The sequence below is a fragment of the Anarhichas minor genome, unplaced genomic scaffold, assembly GCF_050575085.1.
Source record: "Anarhichas minor isolate MPS153535 unplaced genomic scaffold, ASM5057508v1 ptg000032l, whole genome shotgun sequence".
NCBI classification, from domain to species: Eukaryota; Metazoa; Chordata; class Actinopteri; order Perciformes; family Anarhichadidae; genus Anarhichas; species Anarhichas minor.
The window spans coordinates 1,486,473-1,514,470 of NW_027466478.1; the positions used below are offsets into that span (position 1 = coordinate 1,486,473).

The 27,998-nt window shown below is 41.2% G+C and overlaps 1 protein-coding gene across 1 annotated transcript in view; it reads left to right on the plus strand.

Annotated features, from left to right (window-relative positions):
- cdk14 (cyclin dependent kinase 14) overlaps positions 1–27,998 on the plus strand; it is a 147,244-nt gene that overhangs the window by 87,642 nt on the left and 31,604 nt on the right. Inside the window, exons 9-10 of the mRNA XM_076105402.1 lie at positions 17,905–18,025; positions 23,199–23,292. Coding sequence (XP_075961517.1) covers positions 17,905–18,025; positions 23,199–23,292 — 215 coding nt within the window. The remainder of the gene's footprint in view (positions 1–17,904; positions 18,026–23,198; positions 23,293–27,998) is intronic.

Sequence of the window (27,998 nt, forward strand, 5' to 3'; positions counted from 1 at the left end):
CTTTGGCGCTCATCAGTGCTTTTGCTTTGGCAGTAGTAGACTTTTCCCATCCACCTCCTTATGGCAACAACTACTCTACCACGGACGTTGATAATGGATATTCATGGATAGTTAGGCACGTTCCATCAACTGGTTTGGAGAGAATTAACTAGGCTACAGTGTAGTTTGGTCAGAAGTTGGTGCTATAGACTTTGCTTGGCTGTAATTCACCAGTAAAAAGTCGAAGAAGTGGAACTTGCAAAACAGAACAGGAAACCAAACATCTAACTGATTTATGAAAGAAAAATGGAGAGAGCTCTTCAAGAATTTGTTTCAATTGTGCAAGTTTTGATTATTCTTTCATCTCAGCTACTATTGGTCATGTGTTCATGGAGACAAGTATGTGCGCACTATAGGAGTATCTGGTGTTAGCATGCGGATGTTAACAGCTGATCACTCATGTGAGTTAAATGTTAGCTATGTCAGAACTTATTCAGCAAAGGTGTTCCATAATCCATTTAGCGCATCAACTATACTACCACCTCAGATGAACGTGTAAGCGTTTTGCCGTAATTGAGGAAGTTTGATCAAATATTGCCGTTTCCATACAGTTTTTCTAGTACTTTACCTTAAAATGTGCATACAAATATGTGAATAGAAACACGGCTAATGATTCTTAAAGTGTAACTCCAAACTACATATTGTATGGAAGCTTTGCTGCATTGACACTTGATATGGTTACATTTTTTGAAGCTGGGTGTGGTCAGTTGTGGCCTGGTGTACTTGGACCAGACCCAGTGATGGTTTATTAAATGTGCAAGTGAATGTCACTGCAGCTGGATTATTTGCTCTTTAATGACTTTGGCAACCCCCTGGCCTCTAGCACCAAGCAGGTCAATGTTTTTAATAACAACCAATGCTTAAAACCACGACAAGGTATTTAAAATACTTCTTCCGAACCATTCCGTACAGGATGTTCGGTTCGGTATGCAACATTATTTTGGTATGCCTGGTGTCCCAACTGTCAAAATAGTCTATTAATGTCTACTACTCGCACGTGTGGAACATAAATTCTAGAGCGTGAGTTACTCGGAAAGCGAGTAGCAGCACTGAAGTATGCTAGTCGGCAAAGCCCGGTTAGTCAAGCTCAATGTTATATTTGTGGATATACTTCAAACATTTGTATTTTCAACAGAATCAACCGAATGTGTCAGTTATGAATGAAACAAAAACAGACTGGAAGACGAGTCCTTAACCAAAAAGCGTTCAGGCTGCCTCCCACTGCAGATTCAGACCCTGAACAATGCTTTTAGTGCTGTTTATTGGTGAACCCTGCGTCCTGCCCAGTACGTGTAGGGATAGGCTCCAGCCCCTGCTACACCACACTTAGCAGGGAGGGCTGATTTCTCATCAGCTACAGTGGCCAGAGCTTCATATCCCTGCTGCTGGTTGTGGAGTCGATCCAGATGCTCCCCTCTGCTCCTCTGTGGATTGACTCACTTTTTAATGAGCTGCACAAACAACCAACACATAAATGAGGCTTCGAGGAGCTCACGTTTCATATCAAGGACGCAGCTAATTGAGGCCGACTTAAGCAACTGTGGGCGGTGATTTGTATTGTTTGATTTGTATTGTTTGTGTAGAGGAGCTATGTGGACCATAATGATTGCATCACTTTCTGAACACACATACAAGACCTACAGTACTTAAAGTGAATCCTGTATGAACCTACAGTACCATAAAGTGGAGGGGGCATTTCATGTTTGCTCATTCAAAAATCTATTAAAATGAAATTAAAAACACAGATTAACACATAACTAAACTAGTAAAAAAACAAAAATCTAATTGAATCAAAAGTGAGTAGCATTAGAGTGTAGATGATTTAAAAGACACGTGGATTTGTGTGGTTTACTATTCTACAGATGCCCACTTACTTATCATTTACATCACACATGATGGATAGTCTAAAAAACAGGACCAAAATCGATGCAGCAGAACAGGAGATGTCGGTTTTTTTATTCCATGCATTCTTCTTCCCTTTCAAAACCTGGTGCCTACATTACCCACAATGCAACTCCAATGCCAACAGCTGGCTGCAAAGTACGTGGATATACTGTCAGGCTCACTTTCCCTGAACCCTGGTAAGCTGTCTAGGTTTTCACTTCTAGTTGTGTTACGGAGCAGTGTGAGCCCCAGTTTTGTTTCTATTGTGTGCACATACAAGAACACTTAGGCTACTTGCATGTTCCCACACATATTATGCTGGACATAGTACACTTTTGCCGATTGATTTATGTTCATTATATCCACTGAGTGGCAGTCTGTGGTGGTAAAGATCCAAGAAAGGCGCCAATGCGGCAACAAAGGCAGGGAAGTTAGAAAGTGTAACTGCTTTTATTTAAAGGAAAACTTCACAGGGTACCTTTTAATGTGAATATTGGTCACCTCAGGACAAAATGAGTTCACTAACACGTTTCAGCACTTCAGATAGCCAGTTCTTCAGTAGGATTTAAGGATTGCTACTGCCACATTCATGTCACGTTACTGTGAATATGTTTTTTTAATAAATAAATAAAAATCCACATTACACACAGTCCATCATCATTAAAAGTGGTAACTCTCTGCTGTATATATATATATATATATATACGTATGTATTTATTTATTTATTTTTTAATATACCTTCCGGGAGCCACACTCACATGCTGGCAGCAAGCGCACATTGTCGTCACACACAAAATGACTTCAGCCTTGAGACAATTTTCTGATGACAAACCCCTAATTATAGAAACAATTGAAGCAGCAGATGATCATTGCTCATAGCCCACATACTCCAGGGCCTCACGAGAGCCTGAATGTGCTCACAGTTGGGATGAACCTGCTGAAAGGCTGCTTGTGTTTGCACTCAAACACTGAAGCATTGCCATATGCTGTCAGTGTCCATCGCCAGCCTGGAGCACAGCGGCCAGAAACCTAATCTGAGGTTCATTCACTCACAAAATGACCGAGCTGTGTGTGTTTGGGACTCTGTCCATGTGAGATATGTTCCAGACAGTTCGGGAAGCTAGGTCAGGTTTCTGGCTCGTTGAAGAGGTGGGGACTTCTGGATCAGAAGCAAGGTCCCAGGTCCTCTCCAGTGACCTAGTCAGCCAGTTGTACCCACTCACAGTACAAAGTGACTTGTTCTTAGCCATGCTAGTGGCATGGCTCTAGGGATGCCAGTGTTGGTCCGCTGGTTTGTAGGTCCACTTTAGTCCGGACTAAAATATCTCCGCAACTACTTGATGTATTACATTCTCTGATTTCTCACTTTGGTTTTTGACCTGACACTTTGAAAACTGATGACATTCCCAACAGCCTTAGCTGTACTTTGTGTTTAGACCTAATTAGCAAATGTTAACATGCTAACACTTTAAGCTAAGATGCTATTAGCATGCAGATGTTAACATTTGCTAATTAGGTCTTAACACGATATACAGCTGGGCTGATGGGAATGTCATTCGTTTTCAAAGTATTTGATCAAAAAGAAAGTGAGAAATCGAAAAACGAACCCGATACTTTCAAAACTAATGGCATTCCCATCAGCCTCAGACCTGATAAGCAAATGTAAACATGCTAACACAATAAACTAAGATGGTGAACATGCTTAGCACTGTCATTTTGAGCATGCTAATAGACTGTGGGCTAGTGGAAGTGCATCAACATTACAAAGAAATACATGCCAAGTGGTCAATAACATTCTCTTGCAGTAAATCTAGGGATCCGCTGAGAATCATTCCAGATTGTCACAACTTGGTCCTTTCCATCATGTATTTCAGGTTCGATAACATTGTACTGTAGTTAGTTGCCGGAATCAAGGAATATGGCAGCATTGCTAATATTGAGTCAGTTGGGGAACGTAATACTTTTAGCTGTGAAAACCCAGAATCATCAGTCTTGCAGAAGAACAAAGCAATCAAAAGGATGACAATTATTCAGTGACTCGCATATGATAACAAGAGGGGATGGTGAATGAAATGCCTTTCTTTGGGGTAATGTGTTAATATCTGTATGAATACCGTATAAACATACATTTTGATTGGACCCGACAGCTCCTGAAAACGACACGTGTAGGATTTGGAGCCAACCATAATACATTTTCTTGAAGCATGATGGCAACTGCAGATATTTCTATGTGTTAGCACCACATAGTGTTTGGGTCAAGGCCTCAACATGGTCCCTGTAACAAACAGCACACTGTCTCCCATGTGGCTATAGGCACTATCTTCGATAATCATTGTTTGGCATGTCTCATCCTTGCAGGAGCTGGCAATGCTTTAGTATTGAGGGGGCTCTAGAAATGGAAAACAATCTATAATATAGATAATCGTCGGGCATTCTACTTCTCCAACATGCTTGCCACACGGGAGAAGTTTCAGTTGGTTGCAGTCCAAACCTAACCACTAAATATTACACACTGGCCATAATACTAGCACTGTGAATAGGAAGGCTAACAGGAAGGACTCTATCATTGTTGAAACAATGACAGCATTTTGTCATTGTTACAGCAATTGTGTTGAAGGGCTATGATGATTATTTTCGATAGATCTGCTGATTATTTTCTTTCAAGATGATGTATTCATGAAGCTGTTTTTTTTCAACCCAATGTCCTTAACCAATATATATTCAGTTTGCTATGACGTATCATATGCTGTAATCGGCAAAAGATGCATTATATCACACATTTTAGAAGCTGGAAGTAGGGTATTAGTTTGGAATTATTTGCTTTCAACAAAATTGAACAAAAGCTTAGATTTTTTTAAATGTTGCTTTTCTGAGCTAGCTAATGTATACTGATGTGTGTGTTTATTTTCTGGGAAGTTGATGTTACGGCGCTGTGAAGTAACAGCTGCTGGGATAATGATGTGTGAGGAGTGAAGCAATGTGACAATGGAGCTGGATGAATGTCGCAGGCACCCGGACCAGACTGTTTGGCTCTCCACCACACAGCCCCTCGCCACCACACCGGGATATGTCAATGTGTGTGTGTGTGTGTGTGGGTGTAACTGTTTTTTTTTTACTTTAGCTGAATCAAGCTTACTGATGTGTCTGTGTGTTTTTCTGTGTGTGTGTGTGTGTGTGTGTGTGTGTGTGTGTGTGTGTGTGTGTGTGTGTGCGTGTGAGTATGCGTGTAAGTAATGTAGAATACTAGAATGCAGAGCTCATTACAGTCAACTTTGTGTTGGGAAATGAGCTGGGACGACGGCAGGTGGTGCACTGCACACACATAGACATAAAAGAGGCCAGATTTCTATTAAAACCTTGATAATTAGGCCTGCGTATTCAACCGAACAATTGTAAAATAAACAGAAGTAAAGAAAGCCTTGGGGTCGAAGGTTATATCTAAGAAATAAAATAGTTGGTGATATAACTAGACGGCAGATGATTATCTTATTTGTCAGTTCAGTTCAGTAGAAAATATAACGCGGGTGTTGTTTTCCACTGAGCAGCCGAGCAGAGCAGTGTTTACCTGCTTTGGTTCCTCATCCATATTAGATGTGTGTATTTTCAGCTGAGCGATTGCAGCAGAAAAACTGCCAAAGGAAATTCCGTGTGCAGCCAACTGTCTCAACTTTATCTATGACCCATTTACACCTTGCATTGAAATGTGTCTCGTATCCAGATTATTTCTAGCTATGATTAAACATGTCTACATTTACACCTGGTATTAATATGTGTCTCCAGAGTGAGATCCGATCACTCTGTCCAGCTCAAACAACCGAACGGGTCGAGTGAGTGATTTACGTATTTCTACCCACTAGTGATGCCCGACCCACAAGAATATGTGTTAATCAACCAGCTGACCTGCAAAACTCCAACATTATGCATTAGATATGAGGACTGAGATGAGGACTGAGATAAGGACTGAGATAAGGACTGAGATGAGGACTGAGATGAGGACTGAGATAAGGACTGAGATGAGGACTGAGATGAGGACTGAGATGAGGACTGAGATAAGGACTGAGATGAGGACTGAGATGAGGACTGAGATAAGGACTGAGATGAGGACTGAGATGAGGACTGATATGAGGACTGAGATGAGGACTGAGATGAGGACTGAGATAAGGACTGAGATGAGGACTGAGATGAGGACTGAGATGAGGACTGAGATAAGGACTGAGATGAGGACTGAGATGAGGACTGATATGAGGACTGAGATGAGGACTGAGATAAGGACTGAGATGAGGACTGAGATGAGGACTGAGATAAGGACTGAGATGAGGACTGAGATGAGGACTGAGATAAGGACTGAGATAAGGACTGAGATGAGGACTGAGATGAGGACTGAGATGAGGACTGAGATAAGGACTGAGATGAGGACTGAGATGAGGACTGAGATAAGGACTGAGATGAGGACTGAGATGAGGACTGAGATGAGGACTGAGATAAGGACTGAGATGAGGACTGAGATGAGGACTGATATGAGGACTGATATGAGGACTGAGATAAGGACTGAGATGAGGACTGATATGAGGACTGTTATGAGGACTGATATGAGGACTGAGATGAGGACTGAGATGAGGACTGATATGAGGACTGAGATGAGGACTGAGATGAGGACTGTTATGAGGACTGATATGAGGACTGAGATGAGGACTGAGATGAGGACTGAGATGAGGACTGATATGAGGACTGTTATGAGGACTGATATGAGGACTGAGATAAGGACTGAGATGAGGACTGATATGAGGACTGTTATGAGGACTGATATGAGGACTGAGATAAGGACTGAGATGAGGACTGAGATGAGGACTGAGATGAGGACTGAGATAAGGACTGAGATGAGGACTGAGATGAGGACTGATATGAGGACTGAGATAAGGACTGAGATGAGGACTGATATGAGGACTGAGATAAGGACTGAGATGAGGACTGAGATGAGGACTGAGATGAGGACTGAGATAAGGACTGAGATGAGGACTGAGATGAGGACTGATATGAGGACTGATATGAGGACTGAGATAAGGACTGAGATGAGGACTGATATGAGGACTGTTATGAGGACTGATATGAGGACTGAGATGAGGACTGAGATGAGGACTGATATGAGGACTGAGATGAGGACTGAGATGAGGACTGAGATGAGGACTGTTATGAGGACTGATATGAGGACTGAGATGAGGACTGAGATGAGGACTGAGATGAGGACTGATATGAGGACTGATATGAGGACTGAGATAAGGACTGAGATGAGGACTGATATGAGGACTGTTATGAGGACTGATATGAGGACTGAGATAAGGACTGAGATGAGGACTGATATGAGGACTGTTATGAGGACTGATATGAGGACTGAGATGAGGACTGAGATGAGGACTGATATGAGGACTGAGATGAGGACTGAGATGAGGACTGATATGAAGACTGAGATAAGGACTGAGATGAGGACTGATATGAAGACTGAGATGAGGACTGAGATGAGGGCTGATATGAGGACTGAGATGAGGACTGATATGAGGACTGAATGCAGCAGCCATTTCTGTGTGTGTTTGAGAAACAGAGAGAAAGAGAGTTACCGAGAGAGGGGAGAAGATGGGAAGTTAAATGATTGCACGTAATGTCTCTGTAAGTTAATAATAACTTATTTCGGAACATTGCTTTCACTTTCTGACCCGCTGATTTTCTGATATTTTCCTGATGGTTGTGGGTCGACCAGTGCATCACTACTACCCACATGTTGTATGTGTTCAATGTGTTCACAGTGCGTCCCTGAACACTTCTAGAGGTGACTTTGGCCGATCAGATCACACTTAATGTATTTTGAGTGCATTTACACCTGTACTTCCATTTGGTCAAGAACTATCCAATTGCAATCCCATCACCCGAAACAAAAAATATTTTAATGTAGGATGTAAAAGGGTATCTTTTTTTGTGACAAATCAATACACCACCAGTATGGGGCCAGTACTGCAATAATTTGTATGATAAATAATTTTTAGATTTAAATGTATCCAAAAGTAAAAAGTATTCACAGAAGTGTTTAAATCTTCCAGACCTTTTGTATAGATACAAGTGTGTGAAAAAGGCTCAGCAGCTTTAATATTGACAATGTTGCAGTATACATCTCAAACCTCCGGATTGTTACACACAATTTGTGGTTCTGGTGGTGTAACGTACTGGAAATACTTCAGTGACTGATGGAGTCGTGTCGTCACAGTGAAGTTGCCTGGTTCTGTACCATCATGCTTATGCGTATGTGACAACTCTGGCTATAGACAGTATTACCATTTACATACAATCCAGAATTGACGCACAGCAGGGGGATAGAAATCAAATTGCTGTGCTTTTTAATTAGAGGTACATTTGTATAGGGCACTCACATTGACAAACATCTAACAGCTTTGTCTAGATAACATGGCCCATTGAATTCCATCAGAAACAGTGCAGCTCATATCAGTGCTTTGGTAGGGCAAAGTGAAGAAAGCTGCATGTAGCTCCCTCTATTTTGGTTACACTGGTGCTGTAGCCTGGTTTGATGGAATACCACAGATTTGTTCGGGAAAATATGTTAAAATTGTATTGAAGAAGTTATTATTGTCCCCTGTGGAAATATTTCCTACAGTGTCTTAAATCGCTTCTGACAGGATGCAGTACATCTCTCAATCTGCTGCATGTTAGGGAGGAAGAGGAGAAGCATACTGAAGCTACAAACAGCTTTTAAAATCCAAATTAACTTCAAAAGAAAAGTGGGCTGTTTCCTGCGGCGACAGATACTATTTTCATCCTTCTCTCTGTTCACTCTCTCTTCCTCCTGCTTTCCTCCAGCCCATCTCCTCCCCTGTATACTTTGTGACCCCCAGTGCTGTGCGTGAGATAGTGATGTATAATTCACCGGTGACCTTCATCCCAGTAGTTACCTGGACAGGATGCAACAGATGAAGGTGGCTGAAGGTGTGTGTGTGTGACAGTGTATGTTTATGAAGCCATAGGTCAGGGCTTTGAAGTATAGTACCCTCCTCTGCAGTTGGACCCGTGGGGTTTTTAGTGGCCAGGTCAGGGCTAGGTGACTTCCACACCACCATCATGTTGCTGCTAACTTACCAATAGAACACTGTGCAATGTGATCCAAACGGCAAAGCATATGGAAACCAAAAACCAAACTAACATCAGAAGTGCCTTTTACCTTCAAAGTGGGATTTGAACCAAACGGCAACCTCCAGGTCTGAATAAATGAAGCCCACGAGGAAGTGAAAATAACTACAGTTCATCAAATAGCCACTAGAGGCTGGCTCGTAAACGAAGTCAATCCCCAATACCCTCAATGTTAAAATGTTAAAACTTGACAGTAGAAATACAATTTGACTACTTATTTGTTTGAATTACATTAAAGGCTTAATGTGTATAGCCAGTATGGTCATTTCTGGTTCAAAAAACCAAGATGGCGTCATCCAAAATGCCAAACTCAAGGCTTCAGAATGGTTGTCCACAAACCAACGGGTGACATCAAAGTGACTAATTCCACTTCTTATATATATATACAGACTATGATTGGAACACATCTCTGTTTGCCAAGGGATGCTAACACCTTACACTCTTTCTTTACATACACTATGGTGAGCTAACAGCTAACACGAAGCAATACATTTAAACAAGTAAAACACGGTTAGCTGTTATAAATTGTCACCTGTAAATAGAAGTATTTTAAGTATTTTTACCCAGTAAAGATAAGTGTGATCCATATGGTAGCACATGAACACAGTGAGCTGAAACATTCTGGTCGCCTCCAAGCTGTCTGTGGGTGGGAAACATGTTGTTGTGAAGCATGAGATGGAGGAGGAACAGCTAGCTAAGGTCAGGATGAATGTACAAGCCAGTAGCAAGCAATGACTGAATTAGCTTTGTTTGGTTCATTCTGCGTATTCCTTGGTGTTCTGTTTTAACTCAAAGCAATTATAACTCTTAGCTTTGGCTACTGTTACTCTTCCATGAATGCACTAATTCTGCTGAATGTCACTTTGAATTACATGAATATTGGTAGATCACAAATTAAAGCACATGCTGGTGATATTCTGCATTTTTCATTTTTACAAATCACATGTAATCAAATAAATGACAACTATGGCAGTCAATGTATCTACTGACAAGGATTGTGTGTTTATGAAAGCCTGATATATATTCTTCCTCTGTGCCATGGACCTCCATTGTTGGTTTTGGTCATTATTGTCATTTTAAGAGTCACCAGCTATTAATTCTTGTTTCAAGAAAACCAAAACATGTTCTTGGCGAAAAAAAAAAAAACCAAACAAAAAAACAACAACTGGTGACAATATGTCATAACTCACAATGAAATCCATAATAATACCCCTCCTCTTATTATGCTGACAGATTGGCCACAGTTTCTTTCAATGATTTATGGATATGTGTTTTTTTGTGTGCAGCGGTATTATTTTTCAAACACCTAACCTGAAAAATGTCAGACTGCTGAGCTTTATGACAGCCTGCAAGCCAACAACTCCACCAATCAGTCAACTAATGGCCATAGTTATACATATATACATATAATTGACGACAGACAGCCATGCATGGGCGTCACAATGTAATCATAATCACAGATAAACTTAACAAATTGCCAGTATTTTTACAATCAGCTGTATTATTACAGTTATGTGTAAGGTTTGTCCAAGAGGTGTTGGCATAGAGTGCAGTTAGATAGAAAAAATATACTGTATATTGTGACGTTTTTCTTATTAAGGGGTTTATACATTAAATACAATGCATTGATGCATCATTGAAGTGAACAGGAGCCACACACACATTTAAAGAGGTTACTTCCCCAAACAAAAGACACATAAGAGGAGGTAGGAGGTATTCATGCCTATATGTGTACTGACTGGATTTAAAAGAGATAACATAAATAGTAGAAAGCAATGCAAAATGTCAGAGAGCCTTACTGAATTAGATTCAACTATGTTTTGAATTGTCACCCGGCGACTGGATAAAAATTCACAATAATGCAGGAAATTAATTGTTTGACGCTGAAAATATCCTGCTGAAACTAAAACTTACTCTTTTGGCTTATATTCTAGATATCAGTGCAGTCAGAGTAACATCCATCTGTCTGTCACTTCAATTCAAGCCCATTCACTGGAATACATGAGTTTATGAGTGTGTTTACGGTTTAATTGTGATCTCTCTGTGACTCTGACTTTGACTGTGCAAACCTTTGGGGTTGAAAACACTGATGCATTCTGTTTGGGAATTGGCTATTGACGTCAGACCCGTGACAAGTGTTGGGAACGTAGAGGAGCGTGTTTGGTTATCAGCATCTAAGAAACTAAATTCTTGACATCAATAGAAATATTAATGTCAGTAACAATTATTAATGATTATGAATAACAACGGGGCACCACCCTGCGAACAGGGACCAATAACCAAACAATAAAACTAAGTCTCATAATTAGCGTTCACTCACAATGTCAATAGTCTGAGTACTATTACACATTCAGAGTGAAAGTGAAGGTTTAAGTTCGAGCACAGGCCACTACATCCAGCTATTATTACACACATATGCACAAGTAATCACAGACGACTGCTCTTTAAAATATAACAGAGTTTATTAAATCAAAATAATAAATGATCAAATCAAGTACTATCAAAATCAACAAACACTATCATACGATTATATATCTAATACCTAAAATCAAATGAATAAAGTGGGGTAAGGATATGTGTATCAATATATGCACATGTAGGTGTGTGTGTGTGTGTGTGTGTGTGTGTGTGTGTGTGTGTAAAGAAAGGGGGGGGAGCCTACTCAACAGTGATGGTGGTTAATCTCAATAGGGCGTGTGAGCCTACAGGCCAAGATGGTGAGTCTAGAGACCGGCGACCAAAATGGCGGAGAGGTGGCTGCTAGAACCACGTGGGACGGTGTACCATGTGGGTAGGGGTCAGAGATTAAGTAATCACGAGTCTGAGAGGTTCACCCAAAATCAGTAGCTCTAACTACGTGTGTGTGCGGGTTAGTAGAGAGAGAGAGAGAGAGAGAAAATCGAGCTCTGCGCAGTAGTGAGGCAGTGAGGAACAGCACGCTTTTGCGGTGATAGTTGCGGTTCTAGATCTCACTCGCAGAGCCGATTTAAAGAGGAGAGAATAAAACCAAAAACACAATAAAAGAATCCCCAAAACAAACAGATCTTTGTCACTGCGGTGAAACGCGAGTTTGTCTCCCTATCACCCCGAAACTCGGTCGGCCACCGTAGTTTTAGTTTTAAAGTGATAGAATCACAAGCTCCACATCCACTAACAGCGACGGATCAAATGCGAACGGTTACAGCAGAAAATACACAATATAACGGAACTCCGTGGTCCGCGATGCTGGCGTAATAACACGTTATAACACGACAGTAACTTAACACAACAAGATACAGGAATAACAACGACATAAACGAATAGTCTAAATTAAGCTAATGCTAAGCTAAGCTAAGCTAAGCTAGGCCCAGATACCAGTAACTCTTACTTTGAGAAGCTTCGTTCGGCAGGGTCCTTTTCCCGTGGTGGGAATCATTCAGTCCTCGGGAGGTGAGGGCTCCCGGTGGCGCGGCTATCGGAGCTAGCGCAGACTCGATCACCTCGCTGCAGAGAGGGATCTTCTTAACGTCGGAGGCGTGCGGGAGTCGCTCGTCTTAGGCCGGAAATCTTCGGCTCTGTAGGGGCTCAGTTGCCCTCTTTTGCCGGCAAGGGGTGCACTAAAGGGTGGGAGAACGGGGCATAGGAGTTATCCGTTCTCGCACTCCGGGATCCAAAACTCAAAATAAAACAGTCTGTAGGTTCGACCAGCGAATGTGACATGTGACCTGATAGGGCTTGGTGAGGCCGCGGCTCCTCGTGAATCTTCTTGTTGCCAGGACGAGGTCCGGAGGGAAGAGAGCCTTGTGGATCTCCTTACACCAGCGGTGTCTGGACGGAAGAGAGCGAATGGCGTTTCCTGCTCGCTTATAAACCAGGTCTCGAACAGTGGGGGGCCATTTCTTGGCCAATGAGGGGCCAGGATCAAGTTTTGGCTGTGCTGGGAGGTGTAGTCATTCATCTTGGACTTTCCATCAGACGTTGTATGACAGGACGGAGCATGGGTGCTTCTAGACTAGGGCCAGATCCCAACACAAGATATCTTTTTGTGTGGGCCGGTTTTGATGCACTGAAGGCTACTGTGATTTGACCTAAAGATCAGAGTCCCATCCATGGTTGGGGTTCAAGTTTTAAATCCAGCATGAGAGACCCAGTTCAGGGCAGAGGCTTCTGCTCATAAGGCTTTTGGTGAGGGTGCATGGTCACAGTGGAAATGAGCAAATCATGTTTTTATAGATTTTTATCAGCTTCATGCATCCAATGGCTGGAAGCACTACTGCCATTTTGTGATCCGCTTTGTAATGACGTTTTATTTTTGACATTTACACATGGAGAGTTCCATAACAAAGGACAGCACCAGAGAAATTGTGTTTAAGTTTAGCTGCAGTATAGGTACTACACAGGTCAAGAGGAGGGTTAGAAAGTCAGGTCAGAGGATGTGACAGACCTATTCTGGTCTACAAACTAGACCTCATGCAGAAACATCCTTGTAAATTTTTCTTATATTTTCTCTTAATATTCTGTTCAGAGAAAAAAAAATAAGAGAAATCCACTCCAGATGCACCAAACGTTCTTAACCCACCTCTTACCAGGTGTTCTGATGAATCACTCAGAACACCTCAACTCAGTTGATCTTAAATTGGAGGTGTGTGGCTGATTGTTTGTTACAAGCATAGGTAACACCCCCGAAACACTAAATAAGGCCAGCTGTTGGGCTGTGTACAAATATACTGTGTACAAAAATTGGAGAGATGCCACCAAAAAAAAAGGCTGTAAGAATAAGCAGAACTCCAGCAGCAGTGAAATTGAGACGAATGTTAAATTAACTTAAATAAAGTAAACGTGATTCTGCAGAGCTTCAGTAGTGTTACAGGAGAATCAAAAACCATGGAAGAGCAGTATGCCATTCAGAAGCTGAATGCACATAATATCATCCAAGGGTTGTTATAGTTTTAATTGTGATCAATTGACCAATTTCTTTGATAATCCAATCAATACAAATACCATAAAACATTTAATATTCAAAATTTGGTATTCATGCCTTTTCCTCAAATTTCAAACTTATGTTTCCTTGCATTGGAATATCTGTGGACTGTGAAAACAAGATGTTTTCTTATTTGGTTAGAGTACTCTAGACCACTTGTTAAGTTTTCTCTTACCTAAGATAGAAACAACATTAAGGAAACATTGGTGAATCCCAGAAATCAGTGAGCGCTGACGAAATAAGAAGAAATCCTGGATACAAGGCCAAATGCTAGTTGATTCTACGCTGTAAAATACCTTTACACCTCTCCATGTAACAAACAGGCCAGCCTCCTGTTTGTTACATGGTGTAGGCCAGCCTACACGTTCTTCTATGATGAGTGCAGTAATAAGCGGTTCACACACACACTGCGTCTGCAGGGGAAATAATAGCATCTGAGTGTGAGCGAGCAGATGGCGTCTATTCTGCATTAGAACAGTGTGGACATTACAGAGCTTGGCCATGATCAAACCCCTTTCTCCCTTCCAACACGAGGAAATGTTAAATACTCCCTCCCTCTCATTTATTCTCCCCTCTGCTCCTCTTCCTCCCACATTCAGGGGGCTGGCAGCAGGGCAGGAAGTCCTTTTTTTTACCAAGCTAAATGCTTTAATTAAGCCTTCCGACCACTTGGGAAGAGACAAAGAGGTAATACCATCAGCCTCATTAAAGCTTGCTGCATCTGCACTCTGCTCTACCATTAGCAGTCATGGGAGCACTGTCACCGAATACTTATCTTACCAACTGGGGTTGTGTCAGCACCTAGATAAATGCTGGAACAGGGTTAGACATGTCTGACGTGCATGAATTTACCATAAAAACCCTGGGGAAGCACTTTTTTGTGGTTCTCATAAAGCAGGGGTGTCAAACTCAAGGCCCGCCATGGCCCGCCACGTCATTTTATGTGGCCCGCGAATCCGCCAGCAAAATAAATAGAAAAAGTTTTTAAAAAATAAAAATATCCCCATCGTGGAAATTATGAGATAGAAAGTCGAAGTTATGAGATAGAAAGTCATATTTTTGAGATAGTTAAACACACAGTCACAGAAGCAGCTCTTTGACTGGTTACTGTACACTTGACATGGAAATGTATTGCGAGTACATTAAAGACTACTTTAAACGTGGCTTTACAAAACATGAAACACTTCACGTGGGATTGTGCAAACGCACCCTTGAAAGGATTTTAAGCTTTGAACAAAGTTATTGTAACAACTTGTGTTTGATATTTGTCTTTGATATTTTCTTTAATAGTTTGATCTTTGATAGAGTAATGTGGGTTTCTTAACCCTAAATTAAAAGGATTTAAGTTATGATAACAGAATGTGCTTTAATATATTTTTACATTTATATAACTGCATGTACAATATTTTAACACTTGAATAAACAATAATCAAATGCAGAGACAGTTATTTACCAATATGTTAGGAGTAGTTACATTTACACAGTCTTACAGTTACAACCGGCCCTTTGAGGGAAACCATGATGCTGATGTGACCCAGAGTGAAGATGATTGGGACACCCTTGTGATAAAGCCTTATGATGATTTGAAATTACAGGTATAAAGGTATTTATCAGTAGTACCACCATTTATAAATGGAAACCTTTGGGTTCATCTCACTGATATTCACGACATCACTCTGTTTCTCAATGAAGCCTCAAAGGTCTTCCATCATGATTTCTATTTGAAAGGGCAATCTCGGGCTTCGTGCGGTTGAATGTACAGAAGTCAGGTCTGATAAGTGGAGGTTGATCAACTGATAAGTGGAGATGATGTGTCAACTATCAAGTCAGGCAAGACTTGATAGTTGGATTTGGAAAATCTGACAGACACCATACTCTGTGTCCTGTGTCTACGGTCTAAAGAAGGGATTGGGTATTACTCCAAAAAAAGATGAATGTCATTGTTACCCTTTTAATGAGCAACTTAACACTAGCTGAAAGTGTACTACAGTGTGACATCACACCCATAAGTGGTCCTGGTTCGAGTTGACAGACTGCATCGGAATGTAAATAATAGCAATTGTAATTTCCTAACCGAGAGAGCACAGCCAACCTCTTCATTGGATAATACACTGTGATACATTTGCACTTCACAATGCTGGACTTTGCTCTTTTGCTGTAAATGACTTGGAACTTTCCAAACCCCAGCAGTGGAAAATGCCTTCTGTTTTAGAGACTAGTATGAAGGAAAAATAGTGTTTTCACAATGCTGAAATAAAACAGACTGTGGACAGTTTTTTCTTCAATCAATCAGAGTTTTGTGCGTGGGTTGTCCAGCTCGTTTGCTAGAAAGTGAATAATGCTCCACTTAGCTGACATTAGTCTTGAGAGCTAATAACTCCAAATTTCATCCAAATCCTTGCTTTAAAATGACCCCTAGATGACTCGAGTGCAGGTTTTTTTTAAAGGTTGAGGTGCACGCGAGCAGCAGAGAGTTGAAGGGGAAGGCACAGGAGGGAGAAACTTTAGGCAAAAGATACTGTGTGAGGTAAAAGTGACAGCTGTATAGCGGTGTTCTAAAAACAGGCAGTTAGCTCTTGTAGTATGGTTAAACCAGTCACCAGAAAGAATGTTGGCATTGTACCATTCTGCAAACCACAGGATACATTGGATGTTGACGTTACTTAAAACGAAAATGTGTTTCACAAATAGTTTCATATCACGCTTGCAGAAACCAACAAAGCCACGGGGTTTAGGCAACAAAACTACTTGGTTAAGATTAGAAAAAATATCAGAGTTTGTGGTCAACAACGTAACTACCGTAAATAAATAATGAACAGCCCTTAGCAGAGTTTGTTATGTAACGTTATGTAACAAGACTAACAATGTTACATAACAAGCGTAAAGTCAGCGTCACACAGGAACAACGGTCTCCTGGGTGAAAGTCCTATGTTTGTTTAACCCCATCACAGTCCCCTCCCACCCACCCTTACACGACTTAGAGGAAGCTTGTTGTATTCGTTACTATACCACATAACAATGGTTGCTCTTTATCACTTGCTATCCAATGCCAAAACGTCCACATTCAGCGTATCCGTGGTTTGCTGAAACGTACTATGCCAACATTTTGTTCTGGACTTTGACTTTGGCCAACTGGTTTGAGTGGTTCACCAGCATGGTCAGCAGTTGCTGTGACACACAGCTCATGGAGGTGGTTTAAAACCCTGAGCGCATGAGACATCACACTCCTAGTCATAACCTTAAATCTGAACACACAGACCTGACAAAAGTGTGGCTTACATATCATTATTACTATTCGGAAACAGTCCAGAAATATGCTTTGCACTCACTGCAGAAGTGGCCTGAGAATCTTCACACGTAATCCAGTGATAAGTGACTATACATTACAAACAGGAACTGGTAATAGCTAATTTGACACACTTTAATGGTGACAATATAGATTTTAAACCTGTTTACAAAAACAACAAAAAATGTACAATTTTATTTATTCCATCCAACATTTCATACAGGTTAGAACATGGTAGCCTCTCAAGACCTATAGCCTCTTTTTCTTACCATGTTCTGATGCTATATTGTTGCAAACACATTTTTCTGTTTTTAAATTATTTTTATTTACTGCCAAATCTGAGCTGTTACGTTTTCTGCCTTGCATTTCCTTTCTGTATCCTAATTCGAACAGTATGCAACACTGACTCAATTTGCCCACACAGGGCATCTAGAAGCCTGTTACAGTGAGTGCTGCCACTCTCCAGTGTGGTGCTTTGTTTTCAGGAGCATGGTGAAGGTCAGTCAATGATAATGATTTCTGAGTGTTGTTGTGTTGCTCCCCTCAGGCCTGGCCAGGGCCAAGTCGGTCCCCAGCCATACCTACTCCAACGAGGTGGTGACCCTCTGGTACCGGCCTCCAGATGTCCTGCTGGGATCCACGGACTACTCCACCTGCCTGGACATGTGGTGAGCACTCCTAACCCCTTGTGATAATGTATCGTTGATTTATTCAGGTAGTTCCATTGAGATCTACATTTTTCCACACAAAACCCATTAAAACCCACTTACAATTAGCTCCTCCTAACCGAAGGTGTGTTCCCAGTAGTATACTGTAGATTTGTTGTGTATCTTAATTTCTTCCTCATATTTTTTTTTGTCTCCTTGGTCACCCTTCAACTCCTGTATCCCTCCTCCCACTGACAGTGTGGATATGGAGAGGCAGGGTAACACTCACATGTATTAAACTCACAGATGGCGCTACAGATATGGCAACACATTTTTACTCCCAACTTGTCGAATACGTCCACTTGGTCAGTGGCCCTATGCTTCAAACCATCACGCTAATATCACACTGTGAAAAAACTGTTACAAGTCCTGCATTGGATATGTTACTTAAGTAAAACAAGTATAATCTGGAAAGTAACTCTTACAGCGTGATATTAGTGCTTTTTCTTACAGGATCTGAATATGAAAAGGCGTGTTTATTCAGGAGCAATTCATTGTTCATTAAAAGTTGTTTAATGAAGCCAGAACCTGTTTATTAACTACAGTGTATTGACCATTTTAAATGACTATATAGCATGAAACTTGCTGTACTTTGACAAGCTTTGACAAATGCATTTGAGGACAAATACTGAGGTCATATAACCAGCAGATCTAACATGTCTCTCATAAAGTTATTGCCCAAATTGTGCTTTATATGTGTGCAGTGTATAGCCTACACTGAATCAATCAAATATGATTTAACAAGGAAGCTGCAGTAATAATGATTAGTACTACTTGATAATAGATGACAAAAGAGTCTGAAATAGAGTTTAAAGATGGGAAGGAGCTGATTGGCTGGCCTGAAATCCATGTTACCATGATGTCAACAGGCAGCAGACACAGGTGGAAAACATCTGTAATTCCTTAAAAGTAAAGCAAATTGAAGAGTGAAAGTATGTTTTATATGTTATTATGTTAATAAAAGTGCAAACAGTAAATAAACTTGAAGGATTTTACATGGGATAGGTTAGTGACGTCATTGTCATGACAACAGAGCCAGCAATAAAGTCAAGTTCAGGGTAAATCAACTCTTTTTATAGTCAGACTCATCACACGTCTCAACAATACAGCCCGTATCATTCATCCAAATAGTTTAAAAAGCCTTTAGTTAAATAAAGAAATTGATAGTATAATGAATTCAGTGTTTGCGCCCATTGGCAGTTTATTCAATTTTGGGAAAGTGCCAGAAATATGACTTTATCACAGTTATATATTATGTTCATTATTTAGAATATTTGTTTATTTAATTAATTTAGCTCTCCATAAATTGATCGCTGGAGCAAACGCGTTTAAAAACAGGCAACCTTTACTTTGAAGGCGAGCTGTCTTTGTTTCCGACTCTCGACTTCCTTTACTCAATTTTTATTGTTAAAGTTGGATAATGGAACAAGCTGACGTTTTGGTGCACGTGTTCATTCAATGCGACAATAACACAGTGCATTAACCACGTTCAGGCAGCATCGGCTATCGATCAACAAACTCACACGTAGCAGAATACATTAACATCAACACATAGACGGATAAATAGCATCTGTGGATATTATCTATCTATCAATCTCTTTCCTTCCACGATAGATGGATGGATAGTTAACAATATGTGAATATCTATCTGTCTCTCCATCTATATCATGGATGGATGGATAGATGTACGTATGTTGCTTTAAAGGAATAAAAAGACAGCCATCTTTGTTTTCCTTGTGTACCGTCCTCGCAGTACGCAGACATAAAGTCTGAACTGGCCCTTAGGAGTTCTCCCTCGCACCTCCCTATGTAGCCAGAAAAACAACTTAGTACCTGTCCAAACAGGAATGATATATGCAATAGAAGTGCTTCTACTTTATCGAAGAAACCATCTTTGTCTGAGCGTAAAAAACATAAAGATCTTTTATACTGGACAACAGAATAGATTTTTATTTCGGCCAACTTACAGAATTATGTTTTATCTGCATAAACTTATAAGAAGTGGACGTAGTCATCGTGACATCACCCATTAGTTTGTGGACTGACGTTTTGAAGCTTCGAGTTTGGCAATTTAGCCGTTGCCATCTTGGAATACGTCCGTTGCCGTGTTGTTTTTTTGCAACCGATGAACAGAAGTTTCCATATTTGGAATGGGGAGGAGTGACATGGAGACGCCGTATACAGCTCTGGTAGCGGCAGCTACCTGTCAATCATAGTAGCCCCGCCCTAAAACATACCCTGCTGCATGGTCTATTTGACTCTAAATGGACCATAGTTTACTAAATGAACATCATGCTGTATTGAAGAAGACTTGAAACTAGAGATTGAGACCATAAACTCATGTTTACAATGTTTACTGAGGTAATAAATCAAGAGAGAAGTAGAGTCATTTAGAGTTATATACAACGTCCCCTGATGGTTAGTAGAAAGAATGCAAGTTTGAAGACACTTCCGCATCGGATTCATTCGTTCTGACGAGGTTGCAGCGTGTTTAGCTGCAGATCAATACATTTTCTGCAAACAGCAGCAAATTGAAAATGAACAATCCAGCTAGTACAAGTTATCACATTATTACAGCAACATGACTAAACAAGACAAGACAAGACAAACAGAAGACAACAGATTATGCTTTTTAATAAAAAATGATTCATCTCCTACTTTGTTCCTGTAAAAATGTTGTTTAGACTGACGCAATCTCTCCAGAACTTTAACATTTGACTCTGATACAGAGCTGTAAAGTAATATGTGATTCATCATCTGGTCTTTTCCTCACGTTGAAAGATAAGATTTTAATTCAAGTTGAGCAGAACTGCAGCAAAAGGCCCGAACAGGAAGTATGTAAGTAAGTAAGGTGGAAGTATCTGCCCCCCCCCTAGTGTCCCTTCCCTCTGAGGCTCCCCTCCAACAGTAGTGCTGTTGGACTCTAAGTTGAGCCTTGGTGACCCCTTCTGTCTGGATGGTCAGCAGGGCCGTCCCAAGAACCCCAGCTGCATTCTCCAAGATCCAATTAAAAAACAGCCGGTGCTTTGGGGGTCTGGGAGGCAGAAGGAGAGTGTGTCTGCTTCAAGGGTATTTGCAGGTGGGCAATCTACAGGGTGGTTTTCCGTCCCACTGAGAGTCACCCTGCGACGCATACACACACACACACACACACACACACACACACACTCACTCCTGGTCACTTAGGAAGCAGTCTTCCATGAAGAAGCATCTCTTGCAGGACCAAAAGGTTGTGCAGATCTGTTTTCCTGCCATGAGAAGCATCCATCACAGCAGCCTACAGGTTACAGGCTGCCATCCGTGAGGAGCGGGAGACGTGATGGAAGACCGCTCTATTTTTACCTTTCTGCAGCTCTCCCACACGGCTGTCAATCAGAGTCAATGCCATGATGTTTTTTTCACAACCAATGAACAGAAATTACCATAATTAGAATGCAGATCACAGTAAGCCCGCCCTAAAGCATACCGTGCTATATGGTCTGTTTGACTCTAAATGGACCATCATTTACTAAATGAACATCATGTTGTTTTGAAGAAAACTTAAAACTAGAGATTGAGACCATACACTGATGTTTACAATGTTTAATAACTCAAGTGAGAAGTAGGGTCATTTTCTCATAGACTTCTATACAATCAGACTTATTTTTGCAACCAGAGGAGTCGCCTCCTGCTGGTCAGTAGAGAGAATGCAAGTTTTAAGACACTTTCGCATCGGGTTCACTTGGCAGAACCAGAGGTTGCTGCCTCAAAACCAAGCAATGAGTCAAAATAGTCAAATGTAACAGACAGGGCAGGCATGTAGCAATCTTAGTATCAGGCAAACGGTCAGGGAGGTAGAAATAAAGGCTGTCTGTGCAAGTGGCTTATTACAACATTGTTTTTAGGAGGCGACATCTAGTGGCTGTAGTAATTATGATGGGAGCAAAGGAGAAAGTCGTATGACGTATTATAAAAACCATAGTGGATGTAGTCAGCACTTTATCGCTCATTGGTTTGGACTACAGTTTTCAGTTCAAGTTCTGCATGTGTTGGTTATTTTGGAATCAAAATGTACACGAGAGGGTGCAGCGAAGTACAACCGAACACTGAATAAGACAATTTTAATTTCATGAAGTGAAAACACAGTGAAAGGGTTTGAGTTCAAATGTGGAAAACACGGACATCTCCATGACAGGACAACGCCATATAGCAACCTGTCAATCACAAGGTAGCCCCACCCTAAAGACAGTCAAAGATTGTGTAGAGAGGAGGTCGGGTTGGAAGGATGGGTTAAACAAATACTGAGTTTTACTCGGGGGTGTCACGTGTGAAACCAAAAGTCAACGCGTTATATAAGTTCCGTACCTAATTTAACAACGTTATCTACGTAACGGCTTCACATACATAGGTAACAAAGTTTTGCTGCTTAAACATAACTGAGAAATTCCGTTCACAACGATGAATAAAATGGTCACGTGTCATTCTGGGAGTTATTCTGTGGTTAAGGTATTCATGTGGCAGAGGAAACTACATACATGTACATGACATGTCGAGTTACAATAACAGCAGTGTTAAAACACAATGCTATGGACACATACTGTGGTGTGAGCCAGCAATGCCTTAAACATTAGGAACAGAATTAGAAAAAGGAAAATTACATTCGTACTATGCATTTTGTAACTAGTGATTAACATAATTCCTAAAAATGTTAGTAGAAATAAATGTTTCTATTTCTAACAACAAACTTTTGATAATGATATTTAAGTCTTTCTCGAATATAAAAAAACTGGATTGTGTTTCAAATATTTGTATGAAATACTAAAGACATTTTATATAACAGAAACCAAGATAGAAGATCCCTCTTCAGGTGACAAGATCAAGGCTTTGTCGTCTGCTGTGTGTATGAATGTATACAAATATATGTACTTATGCACAACATACATATTATAAATACATCCTCACACATTTTATGATATGGCATACAATTAACTTCAACAGGTTTAGATTATGGTGACCCACCTCTCCTGTTTACTATCCAATATCTGTATATATATAAACGCCTATATTGATTTGTAAAACCTATGATGGAGCACAGTGTTTTCCAGTGATTGCAATGATTGTGCTATTACTGATCGTGTATCGCTCTCTCTTCAAGGGGAGTGGGCTGCATTTTCATTGAGATGATCCAAGGAGTGGCTGCCTTTCCAGGAATGAAGGACATCCAGGACCAGCTGGAGAGGATATTCCTGGTGAGTCGCTGGTGCTGCAGTGTCTAAGTGTGTGCACTGTATGTGTATGAGTACAGTATGTGTTCCTACTCTGCAGCCTATACAGCCGTGCTCTTACCTCTCCATTCTTTCAGTCCAACAACAGCAGGATTATGAGTGTCGATAAAGATGTAAATAGAATAACTGAGGTTCAGTGATGATACCTCACTTTGAGGAATACTAATAGTTTTTGGTCATTTTACAAAATAACCCACTTACCTACGAACACACAAACTTTCCCATTAAGAATTGGATAATGTGAAAAGACTTCTACATCTTGACCCTGCTCTGGATGATAATATATCATATTGACACAATCCATCTATTTTATGCTGTATACTAAGAGCACGACAACGTCAGTCATAATTTAGTTGGGATGAAAACTCACATTGGCTCCCTGTGTTCTGGGAGAAGGAAATAACAGGAGTAAGAGGCCAAACGGCTTTAATATGTTCTTTTAGATAGGTGCTGTGTGGTGGATCTAATTCATGCCGATGTGCAGAGTGGGTCATGTGGTTTTTGAAAAGTAACTGATCCATGTGTAGTGAATTTGGTGTGGTGTTTATTTACCTTAGTAACTTTAGTTACCTATTTTTTTATATGGAAATGAGTTTGTTTGTATTGTTCAGTAACTTGCAAAATAGTCTTAAATACCAGCATTAAAGAAAGAACCCTGATAAGATGGTGGACTGTGATCCTGCCTGAAAAGAAATATATCGCTCACCCCTTTACCCAGGCCTGATTTTAGCAGGGAAACAGGTTTTGAGAAATATGACTGTACATCATTAATTTCACTTTAGAAGGCCACACTCAAACATGAAGGAAACAGTCCTAAACAATGCTGATATCACAACTGTATCCAAATCAAGAGTTTACCATGTTCACTCTGATTTGCCTCGTTGTGTTGCGAGCGTTTACTCGACTTGAGAAGAGATTTTTTATTGTTTATTTATCATCAGAAGCAAATGGTTCAGCCCTTCAGGAAGAACCCTTTTTTAACACAAATGCAGCTCACCTCTTTGATTCCTACCTAAGCTGACATGCGGAGTCTCGTGTTTCTGCATGCAGTGCCACTCTAAATGAGATGGAACTCAGGGTTTGCAGCGTAAATGCACACAGAAAAAATAGTAGGAATTCTATGATGTTTTTGAGTCAACAAGAACCACAGGAACACGGCTTGGGTTCTAGACAGCAGAACAGCACAGTAGTCTTTAAGTAGTTGCATACCGTATAAATATTGTACGTATCTCTGCATTGAATTGTAGGATGGCGTAAATATATTTTAAAGTGAAGGGAGGTCTCATGAGTCCTTCAATCGCTCGATCTGCCATCCCCCCCCCCCCCCCCCCACCATATCATTTCATCCCCAATCTCTTAATCGAAGCAGAGTGTAGCAGGGCAGACATAATGGATTTATATTCATAGGCTGGAAGGCCCTGAATAATTAATGTAGAAAATTACAGAGATGAGAGTATGAAAGGGTCTGAAGTCAAGTATGGAGACAAAGGATGTTTGGCTTCTGGGCTGAAGGCTAAAGATACGCATCTGAGAGATGGGATGGATTTTTGGATGAAGGGATGAGGTGAGGTGGAGGAAGCCCGGCAGGCAGCAGTTCTCTCACAGAGCACGTAAGCCGAGCAGGAGGAGAGGAAGAAAAATGCTTCTTATCGATTGTCTTTTATGCCGAAAGGGAAAGGCGGGGCTTCCTGCACACATCTGTAAGAGGCTGCAGCCCCTCTCAGGCACAAAGACATACCATGATTGGATAAAGAGGTCCGACAGTGGGATGGCCGCTGGCCAGACTGATGATGGGGCTCAGCTGCACACTGCTTCCCTACAGAGGCTCTTCAGTTTGGTCCGAAATCTTTACATTTTTTACGTTCTGGTGCCATCATGGAGGTCCCCTGAATAATTGAATTCTATACAATGAGACTTTAAGGCTACATAGTAAACAGTATTGTGTTCTTCCCGCATCTCTTTCCAGAACACTGCTGTGTAACATTTAGGGCCCTTTTTTAACAATGTGCAAGTGCTGCATGACATGTCACTTTTGCCACAAAACAAATTATTCTGTAAGAATCCCCCGCATTCATTTACCTACAATCTGCTTAACCGCATTCATACCCATACCTCCGCTCTGGCCGGAGGCTTTATATTTTCCTGTTGTTCATCGGTACATCCATCCATACGTCCCATCAGTACCTCCCTACGTAAGTCTGTTGACATTTGACTTAATCTGTAATTACAGAGATCAGGCTTTTTTTGTGCTTCGAGGAATAAATTCCTCCTTCAGCTCGTTCTCCAGCGGGGCCTCCAGCAGCACCCACCGTCTATTTTTCGTAGTGCATAGTAGCTTTAAATATTATAATTTACATTTATTTTTATGTTCAACCCTATCCGTAATTACTGAGATTGTGTTTTTTGTGCTATGGGGAATAAATGCCATCATTTCAGGTGCTGTCACTGTCAACTTTACCTCTACATAATGTGGTTAGATTTCAGACGTTATATAAACCTAACTTCCATTAACACAACATTAACTGAACTTTCTTTCGTATTCCAGCTATATTTATATTTCTTTGTTTATAACATAACTCTATAATTATATTCCATCACCTAGAAAATACTGATGGGCCTAACTGAGCCTTTGCTATTTCTCATCCAAATCACATTCTGTGTTTGTTAGTTTGTATTCAGCTGTCAGCTAGAAGTAAAAGAGATGGATGAATATGGAAATACAGAGGTGTGAGGTTTGGTGAGGCAAAGTGTGATCACAGTACCAGCCTACCTGTCAGAGTAAGCCTGATGTTGACATTTCCATCTCTCCTGCCTGCTCTGTGGCCTTGTGTGTGCTGTCAGAATCGGTCAGAGTTTGGATGCACAGCCTCAGAGACTCATGTGAAGGGCACCATCGATGAATTATGTGGAGTCAGAAGCATCTTAAAGCCCATGTTGTTTGAAGAGAGGAAGAGGAAAGGTCAGCCTCCATCACTGCTAGAGAGGCACCCTGCCAGGAGTTGAGTCGGCACATTGAACACAACGTCCTCAGAGCTGGAATGTCACACGGTGGCCTGGGGTTTTTCTCATGTCAGCGGAATGGGCCGTTTGCATTCTTGTGAGAAACAAGAGCTCTTGAAAGGTGCTGTCGCTCATTGCAGGGTCCTTACGGGGACTGTGATAGTATTCAAGGATAATTTATTGTCATTCTGCATCACAGGGTTCCATCCATCCATCCATTATCTTCTGCCTATCAGGGTCAGCAGGCTAAGCAGGGTATTCCAGATATCCAAGGGAGGTGTCCAACAGGCATCCTGATCAGATGGCCAAACTACCTCATCTGGCCTCTTTCAACACAAAGAAGCGGGGCCTCAACTCTGAGTTCCCTCTGGATTTCTGATCTCATCCCCCTATCGCTAAGGCATACGGGGGAAGCTCATTTTGGCTGCTTGTATCCACAATCTCGTTCTTTCAGTCACTACCCAAAGCTCATGACCAGAGGTGTGGGTCGGAACGTAGATGGACTGGTAAATCGAGAGCTTTGCCTTCAGGCTCAGCTCCCTCTACACTGCTAACGCTGCACCGCACTGTCTGCCAATATAACGCTCCATTTTTACACTCCCTTGTGAGCAAGACCCTGAGACACTTGAAAGCCCTCACTTGGGGCAGTGTCTCACTCAAGACATGGTTGCAAAATGAAATGCATTTGAAGCCGAGTCCATTTAAGCTACACAAGAAAAACATGACAAAACAAAAACAGTAGTGCATTAGTGCATTTTTTTTTATTATTTTCATCAGGAGCAATGTAAATAGCAATGTAAAAATTCATCATCAGGAAGACATTGTCCATCAAGTCTGACTGTGTTTGAGCAAACAAGCCTCCTCTTGTCCCACCCGAGTCCTGCGTTCTGTCCTGCAGTCCAACTGCCAAGTGCAGCTTGATCCGGGATGCCAAGATGGAGCCAGGTCTCTGTAAAGATGGAGGCTTAACAGTGACTGACCTCCCATCACTGGGTTCGCCTGAAGTCATAGCTCGTCCATCTTATTTTTCTGTGACCAGAAATCAGACAGACAGGTGTAAGCTGGGTAGAGTACTAGCCTTGGTTCCTAGCTGGGTCAGCTTAGCTTCCATCCTCCCTCACCTGGGCCAGTGGTTTTTGGTGGTGTTTGGTCCGGCAGGTCTGGCTGGATTGTTGGAAGATGCCATGGTGATCACTCTAGCTGCACTTAATCCATTCCCAACACGTTCTTTTCAGAATTTGAAAAGTTTACTCTGTAATATACCATAAGCGCTCCAGAAATAAAGACGAAAAGACAACAAACAAAAACAAAAATGTAGCAGAGTTCATGGGAGCTACGAGCCGCTGCATTGACATGACAATGCTTAAAGTGTGATGAGCAGTCAGACAATTAAACAGTTGTACACAAACAAAGAAACTAAAATTTGACGTATTTGGAAGAGAAAACGGTAAAATGATAACCCAAACATCCATCACAGCGTACTGGTTCAACTTTGTCCTGCTATACTTCCAGTAGCATTTTTTTCTTCTGTGCAATATGGGACTTTTACCAACGTTATAGAGACACTCACTTCCATACTTCTCTTTAAGTGCTAGCTAACCTGGTTTCACTGTTAGTTTGTTCTCAATCTGTCTGATCATCTGACAGATGGCGTTTCTTTCCTCCTCATT